Source organism: Rhinichthys klamathensis, unplaced genomic scaffold (assembly GCF_029890125.1).
Source record: "Rhinichthys klamathensis goyatoka isolate OS25496 unplaced genomic scaffold, OSU_Roscu_1.1 h1tg000147l_1, whole genome shotgun sequence".
In the NCBI taxonomy this organism is placed as follows: Eukaryota; Metazoa; Chordata; class Actinopteri; order Cypriniformes; family Leuciscidae; genus Rhinichthys; species Rhinichthys klamathensis.
In genome coordinates, this window is record NW_026606682.1 from 1,005,124 (window position 1) to 1,026,776 (window position 21,653).

At 40.1% G+C, this 21,653-nt stretch overlaps 1 protein-coding gene across 1 annotated transcript in view; it reads left to right on the forward strand.

Annotated features, from left to right (window-relative positions):
* Window positions 1–21,653, forward strand: part of plxna1a (plexin A1a) — a 223,005-nt gene that overhangs the window by 28,617 nt on the left and 172,735 nt on the right. Inside the window, exon 3 of the mRNA XM_056257929.1 lies at window positions 13,203–13,385. Within this exon, the coding sequence (XP_056113904.1) occupies window positions 13,203–13,385 (183 nt within the window). The remainder of the gene's footprint in view (window positions 1–13,202; window positions 13,386–21,653) is intronic.

The window sequence follows — 21,653 nt, forward strand, 5'->3', positions numbered from 1 at the left end:
AAGGGAATCTTTTGTCGATTTTTCTTTTTTAAAGGGGAAACAATGAAGGAAAATGGACTGTACATTTCTATTCATTCCAAATGGGTGCACCAATACCTTTTCAGAGACCAAGAATGAGTACAGATACTTTCTACAGTATTTGGTAGTTGTTGATATTGTGGAGAACCAACCAGAAATTACAGGGAGAAAGTGGTGGAACCGAAACTAGGGTTATACAAGAACATGATCTCTGTATCCGATAGTAGTATCGTATCACTGCGTCCCTGTGTGGATGTTCCCATTGTGAATGTGCTCGTAATGGGGCAAAATTTGCATTCCCTGCTTTCTTTGTAGCCTTAACATAAGCTATTCAGATCAAACGAGGCCTTGTGAGCGGCCAAATAAAGTGCAGACAACTGTATGAGTTCTCTGTGATGGTAATTTTAAATCAATAAGTCAGCCAGTTAACTGGGTAGTAAGAAAAATGACTAATCCCCCCCCTTTCACATGGCGACTATGTGTGTAGGTTGCAAATCTCTTAACAGGTCATGCTTGGAGTGCTCCCCATCTAATTGTCGGTGTAATTATTTATTGATGTGTGTTTGTGTGGGAGCCGCGTATGGAGTGTGTGTGGGATGGTAGGTGGTTGTGATCAAGAGCACAGTGTGTGTTTGTGGGTGTGCGCTTGTGTGCGGCGCTATTTGCCAGGCTGCGCATGCAGCTGTATTTGTTGTTTCCTGTGGTGGTGGGCAATGGGATGGATCCAAAGAACATCAGTCTATTTCATATTCCACAAAGGCTTAAAAAACATCCGCATACACAAGCTGGGAAAAGCCAGTTACACCTTCCCTGCTGAAAAGACCTGCTTAGATTTAACCAGCATGCATTTGCAGGCTAGTTAGTTTTTGGTTTGGTTCTGTTGAGCTGGTCAGCCATCACTTTTTCCAATGGTTAGCTAAGGCGGCAAGTGGGGGCACTTTCCATAAATATTAGTGTTAAAGTCATATTTTTTTAATTCAAATAAATATCTTTTAAATTTTGTCAATATTTCATCATGTCATATTCAGTTAGTAAAAGGCAATTTTATTAAAATTGTCAAATTTTATCTATTTTTTTGTCAGCAGTATGTTTTAATTATTGTCTCATTGACTCATTTTCATTCTCAGTAATTTTATTGTCGAAATTAACTATGATCAACCTTGTTTGTCCTGGAGCAACATTCCTATCAACCAAACATATTTTATTGTTAACCTTTGGTTTAGGGGTTGAACAACTTATCAGATAGTCATTGCCCTTTGATTTTAGTTTTAAGTTAGGGTTAGGAGGATGGCATTTGATATTGATCTAGGAATGGTTCGTACTTGACATCACATTTACAGGTCTTTGGATCGTCGGTGAACCACAATCACAAATTTAGCTGATTAAGCTATTTAAGAAGGCTGAACACTAGTGCTTTCACCAAGTATAATATGTTCTTGGATCAGCGTCTTGTTGGTTGTGTGAAAACATTCCTGTCAACCAGTGAGATTTTCGGGTTAATGCTGGGGTTTGGTTTTAAGCTTAAACAACATTCTTATTAATAATTTAGCTTTGCCCTATGATTTAAGGGGTAGGTTAAGATTAGAGTTGAGACTATTTGACTAGAATGTTGTTCCAGGAACATTGCACACAGTACTTGGCAACAACATGTTCACAGGTCTTTAAGCGGGGTTGGAGAACTAATATCCGGCTCGAGATTATGCAGGAAAAGCTCAGCAATAATCTTGTGATTTCTATGAATACTTGCTAAATCATTGTGAGTAATGGCCAGCCACTTTTGGTAAGCAAATTTCGAAGCATAACTAGCATGACCTGGAAAGAAAGATGGTGAACCACTTTTGAAAGGACAAAACCATTCCTCATTCCTGGCACCTCGACCCAAGCTGGAGATCCTTTGGGAGTTTTGTGACACTCCGAAGAGGTCACGGTGGCTTTTAGAACTTTATTATTATGTTTGGTTTTTTCCCCCCTCTTCAAGCTAGCTGTTGTCTGAAATGTTTCTAGCAGGCTCTCTAGAGTCCACATGTAATGAGGGGGTGTATGATTGGATGATGGAGCATTACTGGACGCTGAGGTCAGAGATTCCAGGAAAACATAAATTGTTTTGGATGCATAATGAGGGTTGGATGTCCCTTTTGGGTGCCATCACAACCTTGCAACTTGTGTTTTTAGGGGGTGGGTCCAGTGTATTTAGACAGAAAAATTCTAATAGCTAATGGAAACCAACAGTTACAGCTTCAAATGCCAAAATGACTGTGCTCTTTGTTCAAGTGAGTGGGAAAAACACAATTTTTATTTTATTACAATGTGCTCTAAAGGCTTTGCTGATTGTGGGTTTGAATAGACAATGTTTGTGAGTCAAGTACCTTCATCTGATGTTGGACATTTAAAGCCCTGATATTGCTCCTGGGAGACATTTGCAGATAACCATGATACAGTACATTTAGCAAATGAGCCTGTAGATGCAATTGATATTTTCTACCAAACAGATTTTTTTTTTTTTTTTTTTCAACAAAAGCTAGATCTGATCAGCTAGATGTCTGCTAGATCTGACCCGCAACAGCAGTGACCCCAAAACATATTGGGACACTAAAGCCAGAGTTTTTCAAACTTTTTGATGTCAAGGACCACTTCTGTGTACTAGGTTGGAAACCCTATTTAAAATATCATAAGTATCATATTATGCTAAATTAAAAAATGTTCACTGTACTGAAGTTTAAAATATTAATCTAAATAATATTAACATATTATACTTAAGTGTTTTAAATATGTAACAGTCATGTATATATTTTTGTAATTTTTTTCCCTCTCAAATTTTCATAGTCCCACTATGAGGATCTAGCCTGGGAAAACCCAGACAACTTCCGGCAAATTTAGATTTGCTCTGAAAGTTAGTCTGGCAAAGAGCTCATTCAAGCCCATTTCCAATCCTTCGAAATCGAGGCACCAATCAGAAACGTTGGGGCGGGCTTTACACGATGACGACAGCGCTGGGATTGTGAAGCAGATTTTGTAGCCTACATTACAAAGATGGATGCCGCCGTCGAACATCACTCGTTCGAATCAGCTATCGCGTCTGTTTTAAGCGATTTGAACGTTTCCTTTTTGTTAAAAACCGAGCAAAGAACAACACTCAGAGATGTTTCTCCGCCGCTCTGCATACGTCATCTCCTTCATCGCTCTGATTGGTTTTAGGTCTATCCGCGACGTCCGTTGGTGACGCCCCTCTGGAAATGATTTGTCTATGACGCTTTGCCAGACCATAACTCAGTTACAACTGAGAATGGTCTGGTTTTAACCAGGCTAATGAGGATCACAAGACCTGTTTAAACCCCCAAATTTAAGCCAGACATACAAATGAATTAATGTTTTTAAAGTATGTGATAAAATATCAAACCAATGGCAAATGGTGTGTGTATATTAGCAGTGTCAAAAATAAATGAATTTTCTGAAGTGGCAATTTTCTGTTTGCCAGGAAAATAAAACGGATGCTGCCTTAATCACATCAAAATAGTTTTAACATATTAATTGCAGAAATGAATATGTTATTTTTGACAGCCATAATACATGCATGCACACACACTGATATTGAGAAAATCTCTAGCATCATTTGTTTACAGATGCTGCTTGATTTGATTTTATGTAATACAATGACAATTACACAAGTCAGATAAGTGTCAAAATGCTTTTTGGTGCCAATTCATTGTTTTCCTGTCTGGTCATGAATTAATTTATCTTTTGCAGGGGTCACCAGAGGCAATTTTTCTTGCGTGGACTAAGAATGCATATAAATTGGCATCAGGCAATTTCACAGCATGCTAAACATTATGTTAGCTTGATCAGGGCTCTTTAGCATAGTGCTGGTGGAAGCTCGCAGGCTCACCATGCTGAGTCTTGAAGTGCCGTTTCCAGTTTTTCTTCTTGAGCGGGCGTCAAACGGCAGACTCACATTCTCTCAATGTTATGTCCCTCTTATGGCCTTGTTGTCGAAGAGAACGCGCCCAGCGGGGCCTCCAATGGCTACCATAGAGCCACTGAATGGAAACTAATGAAATCGCTCATTGCTTTCTCATGTACTCGCGCACAACAGAGATGTATCTCAGATCTCATTACTCTGTAGCTGTATGTGAACGTAGCTTAGCGGAGCTCTTGAATACAGATGATTCCAGCCGGAAATGCAGCACGCTCTTGGGAGAAAGTCTGTGTCTGCGCTGTAATTGGATTAGTGTTTATGGGATGCTAAATTTTAGATTATGTAGATTATAATCTGATGATTTTGCTGGGACAACAATGTTAAAAGCCTCAGATCAGCTTCGTGAGTTTAGAGATCAGACGCACACAGGCTTGCGCGTATGACTCACAGCATTTGGTTAACAGTCAAGAGCTTGTTATTCAGACTAAATATAATAGTTGCATGTGTAATGAAAACACATTAAACAATCAAAAACACGTAAATGCAAAAAGATGTTGAGTAAGACATTATAGGAAATCTATGTAAAATAATTCTTACTGTTATTTGTGAAAATGTTTTGCAGGTATGTATGTTGTATAAGAATTAGTTTTATGTAACTTTAAAATTGTTTCATTCTTTTATTAACCTATTAGATATAATATGATGCAAATTTAGATTGACATAGATTATAATGAAAAACTTTTTAGGTTTAATATATGACATTGTTTTTTGGTCAGTTAAGCAGATGCTTTATTTGTATTTAAATCCTAACATCACTCGGACAACCCGAGATCCAAATAATTACACACATGCACGGGTACATACATTCACAGAGTGTGTTTCGGCACACGTTTAGGTCCACTGGAATCTTAATGGGAAACGATCAGGCAGGAAGTGGGTCAGTAATGTTGAGAAATTGGCCTAAATTGCATTTCCTACCCAGCATATTAAGAATAGGACCAGCTGCTTTCAATGGAAGCTCTGAAAGGCCTGACGTCTGAGCGTGCCAAACATACGTGTGATCGTGCAAATCATTCAGCCTCTACAGGTTGTTTCTCATGAGAGGCAGTGCAGATTTGGGGATGCCGTGCCAAACTATTTGTTCTGTTATCCTAATCTGAACCGTATGAGGACTGTAGATCACACTGCTCTCAAATATACTGACAAACTGGGAAAATCTCAGCAAAAATATATGTGTGGGATTCTGGGCCATATTTGAACACAAAATGATTTTGCATGATTTGTTGCTGAACACAAAGAAGATATCAAATTAACTGACAAACAGTTGCTGGAAACCAAACAGTTGCTGGTCCTCATTGACTTCCATAATATTTTTTCCCTCATACCATGGAAGGCAATGGGGTCCATCAACTGTTTGGTTAACCATATTCTTCAAAATATCTTCTTTTGTGTTCAGCAGAAGAAAGAAATTCATACATGTTTGGAACAACTTGAGGGTGAGTAAATGATGACATTTTTGGGGGAACTATCCCTTTAAATGATGCCACAATGCAAAATAAATCAATGCTACTCCAATAGGCTTTTTATTCCCCAATTATAATTGCTAAAATATGACGTGGGAAAGTTCTTGCCAGGTTTTATGAGATTTACCCAACTAACAAAAAAACTGTTTCTGCTTTCATATGGAAGCATTTTTGTACCTTTGCTCTCCTATTCAGTTTATGTTGATTTATAGATCAGTGAAATGCATAATCGCTTAACCTCCGGCTCCGTGTTAGAGAGAGAGAGAGAGACCGTGAAACCGAGAGAGCACAAGTGTTGTGCATGTGTGTTCTGTGTGTGCCAGATGCCATGGGGCCGAGAGCAGGTCATGGGCAGTCTCATAATCAGGCCTCTGTGCTCTGCTTGGAAATGTGTTTGCGATGTGAGGCGCTGGTCTGAGGAATCTGTATGTGCGAGTGTGAACAGGCTGTGTCTGGGGTGCGTGTGCGGTGTCAGGTCAGTGGTGAGGAGATATGAACATCTGTCCCACAGCTTTTGCCTGCTGCTAGTTAAATGACACAAGCGCACACGTTACACATTAGCACATGTGTGCGGCTCAGAGTTGCACTTGCCTCCTTCAGTCAGCCTTTTGATATTATACATAGTCTCTGCTTTAGAAGGCATGTACGCCCAAGCAGCGTTCATGGGCATCCATCCATCCATCCATCCATCCATCCATCCATCCGTCCGTCCATCCGTCCATCCATCCATCCGTCCGTCCATCCATCCATCCATCCATCCATCCATCCATCCATCCATCCATCCGTCCGTCCATCCGTCCATCCATCCATCCGTCCATCCATCCATCCATCCATCCATCCATCCATCCAATCGTTCTGTCTGTCTGTATATTGTTCCGTCCGTCCGTCCGTCCATCCCTCCATCCATCCATCCATCCATCCATCCCTCCAATCGTTCTGTCTGTCTGTATATTGTTCCGTCCATCCGTCCGTCCGTCCATCCATCCATCCATCCATCCATCCATCCATCCATCCATCCATCCAATCGTTCTGTCTGTCTGTATATTGTTCCGTCCGTCCATCCATCCATCCAATCGTTCTGTCTGTCTGTATATTGTTCCGTCCATCCGTCCGTCCATCCATCCATTCAATCGTTCTGTCTTTCTGTATATTGTTCCGTCCGTCCGTCCGTCCGTCCGTCCGTCCGTCGGTCCGTCCGTCCCTCCGTCCGTCCGTCCGTCCGTCCGTCCGTCCGTCCGTCCGTCCGTCCGTCCGTCCGTCCGTCCGTCCGTCCGTCCGTCCGTCCGTCCGTCCGTCCGTCCGTCCGTCCGTCCGTCCGTCCGTCCATCCATCCATCCATCCATCCATCCATCCATCCATCCATCCATCCATCCATCCATCCATCCATCCATCCATCCATCCATCCATCCATCCATCCATCCATCCATCCATCCATCCATCCATCCATCCATCCATCCATCCATCCATCCATACATACATACATACATACATACATACATACATATCCAATCGTTCTGTCTGTCTGTATATTGTTCCGTCCGTCCGTTTTTTTTGAGATTGTGGTCTGGGCATGTTATTATAGTTTTGAAACAACCTCATTTAAAACGATTCTTAAACGCATTTATTTTTTAGGTTTTGCTATCAAATGGTCATTATGACAGATTTAACTGTCCCGTAAGATTGCATTACAATACTTGGCCAGAGTAAATTGCAGTGTGGAATTCTGCAATTTCTCTCTCCTGTTCAGTGACTCACTCTCTCTTAAGTCTATAAATCACCATTTTAATATCATCATTTTGAGGGGTATTTTTTTAAATATACAGATTTAATTCAAAATCAGTCCAGAAGATCAGCGGTGCACACTTCTCCACTCTTTCCAGTGCCTCCCCACAATGAACACCTGCTCTCACTCCACGGCAGTCTCATGCAGACGTTATAAAGTCAAACAATAAAGATCTAGTGCCTTTTTTAATGCCAGACGATGGGCTGGAGTGAAAGGGGAATGGAGACTGAGAGAGAGAGTCCACAGGTGATTAAAGGTGAAAGCGTAGACTGATAAATCGCTCTGACTTACAGCCATGCCATGGGTATTGGGTAAACAGCAGAACCACAGTGCAGGCGATTGTGAGAGTGTATTATGGGTGTGAATGTGTGTTTGATTATACATCTGTCTGTATAAACCACCATTTGTCATCTTACAGCCTGTCAATGACTTAACCTTACTGTAAGTCATGAAATGTGGAAAAGAAACTTTGTTTGTCAGTTGTGTGAAGCATGTGCTTAAATATTTACAGGACGACAGGCAGGAACAGGCTTCAGGACTGCAGAAACTGGAAGCAGTCCGACAGAATGTAGAATCATACACTACCGTTCAATATTATTACTATATAATAATATAAAAAAAAAAAAAAAAAAATTAATACCTTTATTCAATTGAACTCCTTTAAAATTGATAATGTATTAAATTGATCAAAAGTGACATTAAAGACATTTATATTGTTACAAAAGATTTCTATTTCAAATAAATGCTATTCTTTTGAACCTTCTATTCATCAAATACTCCTGAAAAAAAAAAGCAGCACAACTGTTTTTAACATTGATAATAATAAGAAATGTTTCTTGAGCAGCAAATCATCATGTGACACTGAAGACTGGAGTAATGATGCGGAAAATTCAGCTTTGATCACAGGAAAAATTTGATCGCAAAATATATAAAAATACAGTTATTTAAATTGTAATAATATTACTGTTTTTACTATATTTAAATTTTTTGAATGGTAGTGTACATGTGGTTCTTTATGACCTAATGTTAATTGAGAGATTAACAAAACTTTTAAAACAGTTGACCATTTACAATGAATTAGAGACGAAAATATATAAAAAAAGATTTTTAAATATTTAAAAATGGGGAAAAACTTAGAGTAAATGGTGAGTAAATTAAAACGCCAATAGACATGTTATGTCAACTACACATGTGCGTTTTGATTTTTCACAGAATGAACATTAGCGTCTAGCTAAGACCCGAGACCTCCAGTGTTGCTCTACCAGTTGAGCTACATGAAAGTCATAGCATTTTCCTTAATCAAATGACGGGACAGACAACCTAAATACATTACGTCCTACTAAAGGACTTAGGGTCAATAGGATTGCTTAGTGGAAGCAGCTTTATAAATAACACCATTATATAAAGCTGAACGACAGCTCATGATGGCCATGCTAATATGACGTGTATTTTTAGATAAGCCTCAGATGCTTTGGGAATCTGTGATGTTCTCCTGTCTAATGCTGTTAATGCCAGAGAGAGCAGCAGAGAGAGTGCCTGAATTCTGGCTCGCTTTAGCGCGAGCACCATTAAGACCCAATTAGAGAGCCTCCATTGGCTGTTTGAAAGAAACAAAGGGCAAACGGCTGAGCCGCTGCATTTCCACCATCACCAATCAAAACAGGAGGCTGGCAGCCTGCCATCCCTCCACTCATCTCTCACTCTCTCTCTTTCTCTTAGGCCATGCGTCCAAAGATTTTGGCAGCCTCTCTTTATCTTCATTTATGCGTTCCACCAACTACAAACACATTTAAGGACAAGCACACACATAGACACTCATCAACAGAAACACGTTTAAGGACAATCGAGCACATGCACACGCGTAAAACAAACACACTCGCACATGGCTGCCCACCTTGGTGCATACCTGAGTGTAAATAAGGATTCATGTTGAACACAAATGAGCGTGCCGTGCTTTATAGACACTCAACAGCAGTGAGTCTTAAGAAGACAGACACAATATTGTTATTTTATTATATTTTTTGTGACACAAACACACCAAGGATGCATTAAATTGATCAAAAGTGACAGTGAAGATATTTAAAGTGTAACACAATATTTGTATTTAATTAATGCTTTAATAAATGTAATAAAAGCTAATAAATGCTAACCTGGCCCTAGCCAGATGAATTTCGCTCCGCCTAGCTTCACTCACATGTAATGTGAGTGAAGCTAGGCGGAGCGAAATTCATCTGGCTAGGGCCAGGTTAAATAAATGCAGCCTCGGTGAGCATAAGAGACAATAACATAAAAATTGTTAATGTTTCCAAACTTTTGTCATGTACTGTATATACTGTATATATATATATATATATATATATATATATATATATATATATATACATGACAAAAGTTTGTGAATGTGTTTATTTATTTGTATTTATTAATTATATATGTGTGTGTGTGTATGTATGTCCCCAAGGCTGGATTTATTTGCATATATATATATATATATATATATATATATATATATATATATATATATATATATATATATATATATATATATATATGTCTCAGACCATACTTTGATCTCTCTTGTGTATGTTCTCCCAAAATACCTGGTCTATCAGGTGTCTGTCTCTCTGGATCAGGCCTGCGGCATCTCAGAAACATGCTGCCAGATTAACCCTTTGAGACGTGTCCATCACATCCCCCTCTGTCAAATCCTGCCTCCCTCATCGATCCCTAAGGCTATCATTGGACGGATGGAGAGAGAGGCAGGAAAAGAAAGAGATGGACTGATAGAGGATAGAGTTGGATCGTGTCTGCTTTGAGATCGATCAGATGGTGTAACGATAAGACATCAGGATTACAGCTGCTCTCTGAGGTGTGTGTGTGTGCGTGTGTGTGTGTGTGTGTGTAAGCAGAGGTGGGTTGGCATCACATTCCTCTTTCCCACTGGTCTGCATTGGGTCACTTGAAATCAGGTGCTTACTCATCAGCTAAACTGAATCAACCAGGCATTACTCAGAATGTTGGGTAATATTTGTGCTTCACATAAGAGGGCATTGTTTTATTAGATAATACATTTACACAACAGCTTCCTTGTCTTATACCTTCCATGCTGTTGATGGGTATTTTTAGACTTTAGACAGATTTACTGCAACTTAAAGGGATAGTTAACCGAAACGGAACATTCTGTTGTTATTTACTCACCCTCATGTCGTTCCAAACCTGTAGGACTTACTTTTTTTGTGGAAGATTTTTGTTTAGGTGAATATGGGCCTTTTCCGTGTAATGCAAGTGACTGAGGACTGATTCTGTTAAGCTCCAAAATTACCAAAAAATTACCATAAAAGCACCATTATTTACAACTTAAATGACTCGTGTGCTATATTCAAAGTCTTTTTAAATCATGTGATAGTTTTTTGATGTGGAACAGGCCGAAAGTCTAAGTCATTATTTACTGAAGCGATGTGCTCTAGCTCTCCTTAGCATAAGAAAAGTAATCATGTCTGATTAGTGAATCAATTGTCTCTTAGAATCAGATCTTTACGGCAAATCAGATGATAGTTCAACCCGCTGACTCAGCGATTCAGTTGGAGCAATCAACCTCTCCCCTGAGGGGAGTTTTATCAGTCGCTAGCAATAATTTCTGTCTGTTCCTCATAAAAACTATTCTATGACTTCAGCAAACTCGGAATATAATGCACAAGCTGTATGAATCCCTTTTATAATACTTTTATGGTGCTTTTTGGAGCTTGACAGCACTAGTTCGCAAAAAATCATGTTTTGTTTTCCAGAAAAATAGTCATACAGCTTTGGAACAGCATGATAACAGAATTTGTTTTATTTTTGTGTAAACGATGTCTTTAAGGTCAGCTTGAAACATCCTTCTGAATTCCGAAATGAGTAAATAATACATTTGGAATTTAGTAAGTTTTAGATTTGTTGTTGACATGAGAACAGTTGTTGGGGAAAATATCATCATGTAGAGTCTGTTTTGATCTTCAATGGCAGCAGCACAGATGGGTTCTTTTAAGTTTTTCTTGTTCATGCTCTCTGACTGAATTCTGAGACATCTCCTTCCTGTCCAGCCTGTCAGAGGCATTTCGGCCCCCTTCCATCTCAGCTGTCATCCCCCTCACATTCCACGGATATTGAAGATGACAGTCTCAGTCCAGCCCAAAAAACTGTGGTCGCATGGTGTCTGTCTTTAACTTGTTAACATGCCCATGTCTCTTAACGCCCTGCTTTGAATTAGAAATTTGTGGGAGAGAAGAGATTCCTTTTTGGGTCGCCTCCCTTCTTCTCCTCATTCCTCCCTTCTGTAGTCCACATTGTTTAGTCATCTCACCCTCTCCATTTGCCCCAAAATGAGGCTGTAATTTGAGTTCAAGAAGGGTAAAAAGAAGAAATCTACATGAGGCATAGTGGAGAATCTCTGATAGATATGCATCGCTGCCACTCGCGGTCACTGGCTATGGGTGACTGCACTGTTATTTCTGCAGTTTTTAAATGGGGTGCTGAATAGGAGGTAAAAGCAATACATTTCAGCAGTGTACGTCATTTCTGAGTCGACTGTGCGTTTAAATGTGCTTGTTTAGTGGTGTAGCTGTATACATATGTAGCATTTTCTCATGAAGTAACCCCTTTAAATTAATTAAGAATTGAATTGAGATTGCTTTATACAATTTCAACTCCTAAATGTAATTTGAGGTAGCCAACATTTGAATTTTTTATGTAAGGAAGAAGACTCGAAATAAATCAGAAGAACACTTCCTTTCCCAGAACGCTGTGTTGAATTGCAATTTAGTACATTCACCTTCCTGTTATTCCAGATCAACTTCCTGTGATATTTAAATTCTTTAAATCTGAATTTTGCACACCCTGATGCACTGGGGCAATGCCATTATCCAGGTAGGACTCATCCACTCAGTGCCATTAGTCTTAGCTTGTCCCCACGACCTTGTCTTTGCCAGCACTTTTCAAGCTTTGCTAACGCAAGTGGTATTTCCAGCATCATTGGTTGGCTTGCATTAACCGCCATTACCAGCATCATTAACTCTGCCAACATAATGTTTCCTCATCTAACTGAGAATAACACCTAGCGGCAATAACTGCGAATGGTGAGCAACAAACGTTTTCTCTCAGGAGAACCTGAGTGCAGGCCGATTGTAATTACAGTAGGTGCAGGATGGTCGGTGTGACCCAGACGGTCGCTAACCTTAGGGATGCACTTGGTCTGTTTGTCCAATCCCCTTCTGTTCGTTCTATTTACAGAGCAAATCTCGGCATCTCCCATGGGGTTAGGGAAGAACATGCTCTCTTGTGTTGTAGGGCACAGCGCTGGTCCACTACAGTGTTCGGGAGCCTGAATATCCTTCCCGCTGCCTGGAACGGGTCATCCTTGGCAGCAGTGGCACCCCTCGCTGGATGAAGGATGAGGGGCACCGTTGGGCAGCAATGCGGGGCAGTATGGGTCATGGCCACTTTTGTCTCCACTAATGAGTCCAGTCTGTCGTCCAGAAAAGGGAGGACGTCTCCCGGGACACTTTGTGCATTGTGTGGTCGTCTTTGTGTGGGACTATTAGGGATTGTTTGTGCATAAGCCATTGAATTGCAAGGCATTGTGTGCGACATTTGATGTTGGCCATGTCCGTGTTAGCAGTTTTTCCGTACAAAGGAGTTAAGAGCTGAGAATGATTTTCCCTCAGGTCCTCTATATTTTCCGTCGTTCTTCTAGCAGCACAAGCACAAGGACTCATCCTGCGATATATCTGCATGAGTGTGGGCCTCTGGCTGATTCATTAGCACAGAAAATACAGTATATGGCCTTTAATGACCCAAAGGAATATAAAGAAATGGATTGGTATTGCAGAAGATTAAGACGAGTGAAAATGCCAAACCAGCCACCATCGCTCCCAACTCCCACTCTCTAACTACTTTAACAACTCTGCCTTTTTCTTATCTCTCCCCACAGCCTCTGCAGATAGATGACAACTTTTGTGGCCAGGACTTCAACCAGCCTCTAGGGGGCACCACTACGATCGAGGGGGTCCCTTTGTTCCTGGACAAAGACGATGGGATGACGTCAGTGGCGGCGTATGATTATCGCGGGCACACCGTAGCCTTCACCGGCACCCGTAGCGGCAGGATGAAAAAGGTGAGTCGCATGCTTAATTTTTGGTTTTGGAGGTAATGCGATTGTACATGTTAATTTGAGGTCGGATGCTAATGTTCGTAAAGGTTTTAGTATGGTGTCTTCGTCGTTCGGACAGAAATAATGTTGTGGTTGAAAGGGACAATAGAGGAGGATAGAGTAGAATGATTCTTTGAGTGTATATATATATATATATATCATAATATATTTTCATCATAGGACTCAGTGATTTCTGTATTTATAGTGTTTACATGGTATCCCAAGGTACTTCAAAATTAAGTGGTACAGTATATTTTTTTTGTTAGTGATTTACATGATTACCCTGGAAAAGAATATACCTTGGTTTTGAACACTAATACAAATGATTGTAATAACATTTGTATTCTTTGAAATATTTCACAGTGCTATGTAAATACCATTATGAGATGTGGAAATCATTCTGTACCATGGTTTTAAAGTACCAAGGTAATACCATCTGATACCATCAGTGAATCTTGGTACCGCCACAGTACTGTTTTATTATTTGTATTAGACTACTAAAAGTCAGGCACATTTGCTCTCAAGAATATGAAAACCAGCCACATGCACACACACTTCTACACAAACGTGCTTGTGCTGAAGTATGCAGTAATCCTGTCTCAGTCCTTGTATATGACCCCGGTGTGATGTCTAAACCGCTGGCTGGATATAGGTTGTGCGCGGGGGTGGTGAGGGGGGGATCAGCGGATGTCGAGTGATATCCCATGATCGGAATCACATTTCTCCTCCACCTTGCTCTTCCTGTAGCGGCCCCAAGTTGGACAGCACCGCCTGTGTCATTATACAGAAATCAATGGCCCGTGTGCACATACACTGTGTGTGTCTAGGTTCCAAATGAGGTGAAAGCTAGAAAGGTGTATGTACATATGGTGATGGCACGTGTCAGTTAATTGAGTACCAATCTTGTTCCTGCTCCTTTCATTGCTCGACCACGTCAGTCAATCTAGTTCCTTTGCAGAGCCTTAGCCAAATATGTCTGAGCTCTCAAGAGCCGAGCTGTAAGAGATGGACCAGCTCTGGATCTTGGATGTGTGTTTGTGCCGGCGGTGCTGTTTTATTGCTATTCATTTAGTGCTAAAGTGTGGGTCTGGCCCTAATGAAATGTAAAGCTGTAGTCTATTGACGTGGGCTCATTGTAATTCCTCTAGTCTTTCAGTTGCTGCGAGGCCTTATTGATTCATCTGTATGAATATATAATCAGGGGCCTAAATCTTAGTGGCTGCAGAAAGCTGTACGAGTGTGTGTGAGTGTTAATGTTTGTGAAGCAAAGACCCATGATGGGCTGTTAGACTGCGACATGGAAGATTGTTTGGTTCAGTTGTAGCGATTTAAATTTTTTCCTCTATGTTCTCAATCACTTAATTCTATCTATCTATCTATCTATCTATCTATCTATCTATCTATCTATCTATCTATCTATCTATCTATCTATCTATCTATCTATCTATCTATCTATCTATCTATCTATCTATCTATCTATCTATCTATCTATCTATCTTGCGCAATCAAAATGGTTACTGAAATAGCTGATTTATTGATACAATTTCTCAAATGTAGACACACTTTTTTGTTTAACTTTAGCACAAAAATTCTATATCCATACTTCAAATGTCGCAAAAAATCAAGAAAAAGGGCTTTTACCACAAATAAATGTGATGGCACATGACAGAATCAGCCTACATGCAGTGTCTATTTTCGTGGTGTCGATCCCGTTAAAGCACCGTTTCTCTGTAATGTTCAAAGTTGCATTAAATCATATATTCATATTATTAAAATGTATATAAAATAATGTTATGGCAATTTCTATTTGGTAATTACCGTACTTATTTTTGTAATTTTGTCTTTTTTTTTTATTACACATCTTAAATTAATGTTCCTTTTATTTTGTAATGTTGTAAGATAATAATTTTTTTTGATAATTATATATACACACATATATTATGCAGGTGGGTTATGTAGAATGAGAAGGCGGTGAGAGTTATGCATGTATGTATGTGTTTATGAGATGTATTGTGTGACCCTGCTATGAAATGTGGCCCCTGTGGGGCCAATGCACACAGGCGGTCAATGTCAGTCATTTTATAGAATCCACTACTGGGGTTCACAGGAGTGAAAATATCCATAAAAAATCCTCTATGCATAAATATGTCTGCCTCCTCGGCGTCAGCTGTACCCTCCAACCTCAAGCATCAGCTTGTCTGACTCTAAATTGAAGACAACAGCTAATAAAGCGGCTTGAAAATGCATGGGATGAGACTATTTGTTCGCAACCTGTGTCATAACTATTTGAATCAGAACTCTATATATCTGTATGCGACGGCAGAGTTCATGCGCTAACCGTCATGTAGTGATTCCCTAATGTGTCTTTTCAGCCCTGAGCTTGCAAATTGGGGCGGCTGGAAATTAAGGTGCTTGTGAATAACTATAGTCATTCACGTTCATGTCATGTCCACCTACCCTCCTCTGCAGGTCTGATCCACAGGTCCTAGGGAAGATCTCCCTTGGTGAAGCTAAATACTAGTGGAGGGCTACAGGTTACTTATCATTTAGCACGTTAGCGTGGCTAATTAGCATGTTAGCGCAGCCACACGTGTACCCCCTCCACTGCTGAAATGTCACTTTAATTAAGAAGCATGATCTGATTTGAGCTAATTTGCCGAGCGAATGGTAATTACAGATAACATTTGGAAGCTATGAGCACGAAGGAAGGCTTGTGGGGTGAGGGTGGTTGCGTTGTCGCGGCAGGAAGTGATTTCTCCTTGTGGAAATCTCGCCTGATTGAGAACGATTAATGATTGACAACATCTTGTAGTCCTTGGCGGGAATGTCGGAAGTTGTGATTGGTGGCAGTGATTAGAGAGCGTGCTTTAAAAAAACGGAACGAATCCTCAGAAGTTCGTTGCATGGTCAGTCGCTCCGGGTGGCATTATGAAGCGTCACACCTGTGAGGGACAAATAAGAGGAAGACTGACTGCAGCATGTCGTAACTGTGATTTTTCTTTTTCTTAGCAAAAACCTAATATTCTCATTGTCAAATTGAAGTTGAATCTGCCAGTACAGATAGCTGTTCACTTTACTCTCTTTCTCTCACACAGACGAAAAAAATGTCACATCCAACTCCTCTCTTATAGCGGGCACTGTGCCCGTGTTTCTGTCTCAATCTGTGTCTGTTCATTGTTCTTCTCCTTGAACAAGTAAAATATCATCTTTATCATTTTGTTATACTGTCAGTTTCTGCCTCTGTGTCCTGACTGAATCCTAAAACCTTCCTAATATGAATTTGATATTTATAAAAATGTAATATTAATATTTTATATATTTAATGTTCATGTTTATTTCTTATATTCTATTTGTATTTAATTGTCTAATTATCTACTCTAGCTTGGTTCTAAATCTTAAAATCGAATGCCTACTTGAATCGCATTTTAAAGAAGCTGTAAGTTCAAAACATGTAATGTTTTCCATGTAAACTTCCATGTAATTCATTTTTAGCAGATGTGCAAGTTTAAATATTTGTCTTGCGGTTGTCTTTCAGTGCTGAAAAAAGTCTAATTAAAAGAAATGACTATTTTCACTCATTTTTGTGTGCTAGGTATTTTCATGCTTGTCAGAGTGTTGTTATTAGCTTAGCAACATGCTAATGTAAGACTCAAACAGAGTCAAGTCAAGCATCCAGTGCGCTTTAAGTGAGAAGGGTTATTTGTGTTGCATGTGGAGTTTGAATATTGGTTCAAATTCTGTAGCATATGTCTCCTTAGAAGGTAGCTGCATATCTAGGGAGAATATAGCAAGGCAGCTTGCTAAGCAATATTCACGTATGTGTACCCTGGCTCTATCTGGCCATATAAAGCACTGGCAGATGGGTTTGATTGAAAGAGCCCCTGGCTATGAAGCTCATTGGACATCTGTGAGGAAAGCACACTTTCAACCAGGTGCTTGCAGGTTTTTTTTTCCCACTCAAAGTCCTGACTTTGCTCAGAAGTGCCCTTGAGTAGCACTTAACCTATGAGTCTGGGGGGAAAATCTGTACCCATGAGGGTCTAAAATTAGCCTGTAATGGATGGCGATTGTATATAAACCTATTCGGGGTATTGCGAAACAAAACAAATGCCAATAAGTAATCATCATACGAGCGAAGGACGCTGTGTTAGCATAAAAGTTTATACACCCTCCAAACAGCTTGTGTTTATGTGCTTTATGTCTTCGTAAACCGAATGACGGTAATGTCGGGTATTCTCTCATTTTCTGCCTCATTTGTTTAATGCTGCTTTGAGGTGGCCTGTGTTTCTTTGACAGCTGTGGATATCCAGCATGCAGACATGACTCCATCCCGCAGCAATGGACACTGTCAAGTGGAACAGAGGGTCACTGATGTGTGCCGGCCGCTTGTGCTCTCCAGCAAAGCTATAGACTGTGTGTGTGTGTGTGTGTGTGTACGATTGTTACCAGATGCCAACAGAGGATGTGACCAGCTACATTCCTAGGATGCTGCTTGCCAGCTTTTGCCACAGCTGTGTCCAGCGCAACTGCGCACAACCTCACCTGATGCCAGGGCAGGACAGCTGCCCGCCCAACGGCATCTGCGGCCACCCCTGACGTCATCCCCGTTGTCCGACAACTGCGGACACACCTCCATCCTCCACCCGCAGCAAAGGGCCAAAACAGCTGCTGCTGCTCGCTTCCATTCCTCTCATTGGCGCCATCTGTCCGTTCGTCACAACAGACACGGCACTCTCTGTGGTCAGTCACACGCATTGAACTCTCGATCCCTGCAGTTTGCCCTCGTGCGTATGCCACACTTGTAGGGGACGTACACCCAGAGTGTCCCGCCAGAACATTTAGCAGAGCGTCCATCAATCACGCTGAACATCTAAGATGGTTCTAGTTGGACAAGGGATGGATAAAAAGATGAGGATTGTACAGATATTATGCGGACACATTTTAAGATTTTTAAAACTTTACTTGAATTAATAATTATTAGTGTTGTTTGATATGGTACTATTAGCATAACTATTTCGTACAGGTAATCACCGTTCACGTTTAAATTTTTATTTTATTTTAATGAACTTCATATTAAAAAAAACTGTCATTTTAATATATATTGATTGATAGCCAACGTTAACAATTAGTAATATATTTACAAATTAAAAAAATAAATAAATTGCATGTATTAATTAGTTAATAAATGTATAAATAAATGCAAATCTAATTGCAATGTCAGTTAATTGAACCTTATTGCAAAGCAATAATTATTGTATTAATATTAATATAATACTACTAATATATTTAAAACATATCAAGTAATATTAATGCAAATGTAATTGTTGAAATATTATGAATGTTGAAATGTTAATGATTTTAACCATATTGCAAAGCAATAATAGCTGTAATAATGTTATTAAATAATATTAATAATACTAATTAAAATATATCAAACATAATATTATTTATGTTTATATATTGTTAATGATTAAGTTAATATTGGTATTAATATAAATAATGCACTTTGTCATGCATAATTAATTGTAGCCATTATTACAATGCATTATAATACCTATTCATAGTTACATCTTTAAATAGCATAATGGATTCAAACACAATACATGACATTTTACTGCATGGCTTGGTTTAATGAGATTTAATGCATTATACTCTTAAAGCCTTAACCATGTAAGGTAAGACTGAGATGTATTATAACTATTTACAAGAACATGCAACTGATTGTAAGGTACAGTATATTATAATGCATTACATTGCATCTTGTTTATAACCTTCAAGTGAAGTGTTCCCAATAAGGGTTATATGAAAATTGTGTTTGCCATTACGTTAGTGTATCAGCAGTGAGTCTGTACAGACTCTGTGCTTATCCCGGCACGTTCTTGAAGCCCAGATCACAGAATGACTGGATGAAGCGCTGTCTGCGAGGAGGTCTTGGTGTTCTGGCTGCCAAAGCCTCTGTCACCAGGGCAGCTCTCCCTTGGGCACCGTTGTTGTGGAAACTGAGTGTGTCATGCATCTCATCTGCATATGTGGGGTGTCTGCCATCTCTATCGTCTCTCTCTCTCTCCGTTTATGGAAGCACCTCACGCAAGTGTCCTGCCAGCCCTTCTGAATTCTAATGCGCTCCCCTGTTTGTTACGTTTCATGATCAGAGGCGATACGTTTGGCCCCTCCGGGACCTCCTTTCAAGCCCTGTCTCGGAGATGACACTTGGTAGGAAAGTTCTTCCTTGTAACTTTAAAGATAATGGCTTCTTAATGCTGCCAGACCCTTATTTTCTCTACAGACCTGCTGCAAGTGAGCATGGTAGAGAACAGTGATCTTGTCTGCCGCCTTTTGTGAAGCTCATTGTAGATCCTTACATCGTTCAATGCCTAAAGATTACAATGTCACATTATATATGCATGTTGATGGTTGCATTGTTTTTTTTCTCTCAAGCAGAATCAAACCGAAATCCTTTCATCCCTCAACCTACCGCACTAGCGTATTTGTGGAAGATAACACCATATAGACCCTGAATGTATGCCTGAAGGCAAGAAAGAACACAGCGTCTTTATCCCCCATCGTTTCCACGGGAGGAAATCTGTCCACCCAAGAAAAACAACAGAATCAGGAGACACCGGATAGTGGCTTTCCCGTGACTGCTGGCCAGGCACGATATTGTGAATGGGAGTCTGTCTCGGCAGGTTTATTCTTCTTTTAAGTGGCCACCGTTGTGTCACAAGGCCAATGGTGGCTAATCTGTAGCTTCTGGTATGAGATTAGAGCCTTTGAAGCTTCATTAAGTTAAAGATTTGGAGAGGAGGACAGCCATTAGTTAGCCACCCTGTAGCAACCCGTTCCTTTTGAAATAAATGCAGTCAATTATTTGCTGTAATGGTGATGCACAATATATTTGCCGATATTAGATTTATTTATTGATTGATTGATTGATTATTTAGATGACCTTATATTGGTTATCGACAAAAACATGAAAATAATTTTGGTATCAACCAGAATTTTATGCATCCCTAATTTTGAAAACTTCAAGCAGTTCTTTTTCATCCAAAGAAAATGTATTGTTATTCTCGCTAAAAGCTCTGAAATCAACAAAAATAAATGTAATGCACATATTCAAACCATTCACTCGAGATGTTTTGCACCAAACCTGTCGACTAAACGGACACGGTTATGAGATTTCTGCACTTAAAATGGAGGTTCCTGCAACATGCTTTCATGGCAACTCGCAACTATTTTACATTTTGCCGAATTTGTGGTGAATATATAAGAATTTGTATCTCATTTGTTCATTTCGGTATGATCTACTTACGACTCAATGAGCGTTAGGCTTAAGGGTGGACCTTCAATCAAATGTTTTCATACACATTATATTGTACAAATTTACATGAAGTCGCCAGCTCATAAAATAGTTACTTTTTCCTCATGAAATCGGGTTGGGCTCCTGCGTTTCAAGTTTAAGCCTCTTGAATTGCATGATGCTTTTGAGTTGAGTTTATCATATCAAAGACCTCAGTCTCTTGTGACCTCCAATGGCTTGGTTTCTCTTGAAGCCCTTGAGATGCTAATCACTGCACTGTAAAGGAGAGGGGGCCATTCTGGCCTCAGCAGGCTATTGGGGGCCTCAGCACTTCCAGGCATAGTGATTATCAAGTAGGCATCAAGTCCCTTGAGAGGACCTTGCAATCAGGACGGAGAGGCCCTCTGACACGAACCCATAGACACTCATAGGCTTGCTTACACGCACAACACACCTGCTGCCCGGACTCATATGCATGCTCGCTAGCCACTCACAATCTTGAATTAGGAGCTCTTGGCGTGTAAGAGTGAGCCTTTCCATTTAAGTTTCAAAGTCAGAGGGGTGAAGTGGCAGTGGACACACACACACACTTACATTCGGTTTCAACAGAATTGTAAGTCTGTCATAAAAGGAAGCCCGGGGATATTGAGGCCACATCTGTAAAGCGAACCAGTCTTTCATTTGAATTTTTCTTCCGCTGAGTGATTTAAAAACGACGAGAGAGTGCGATAGAGTGCAAAAAAGCAGAGAGATTTGAGAGGGAAGGACAAAGAGAGGGGGAAAAGAGGGACCGCTCCATCTGTAGACCCTCCCCGTGCCAAGATTCATTATGTCTTCATTGGTGCAAGATTACCGTGCATGATATCAGGATGTTCCTCTCAGCATCTCAATGGGTTGGACGACAGCCTCCTGCACCCTCTGCACAAGCCCCATGT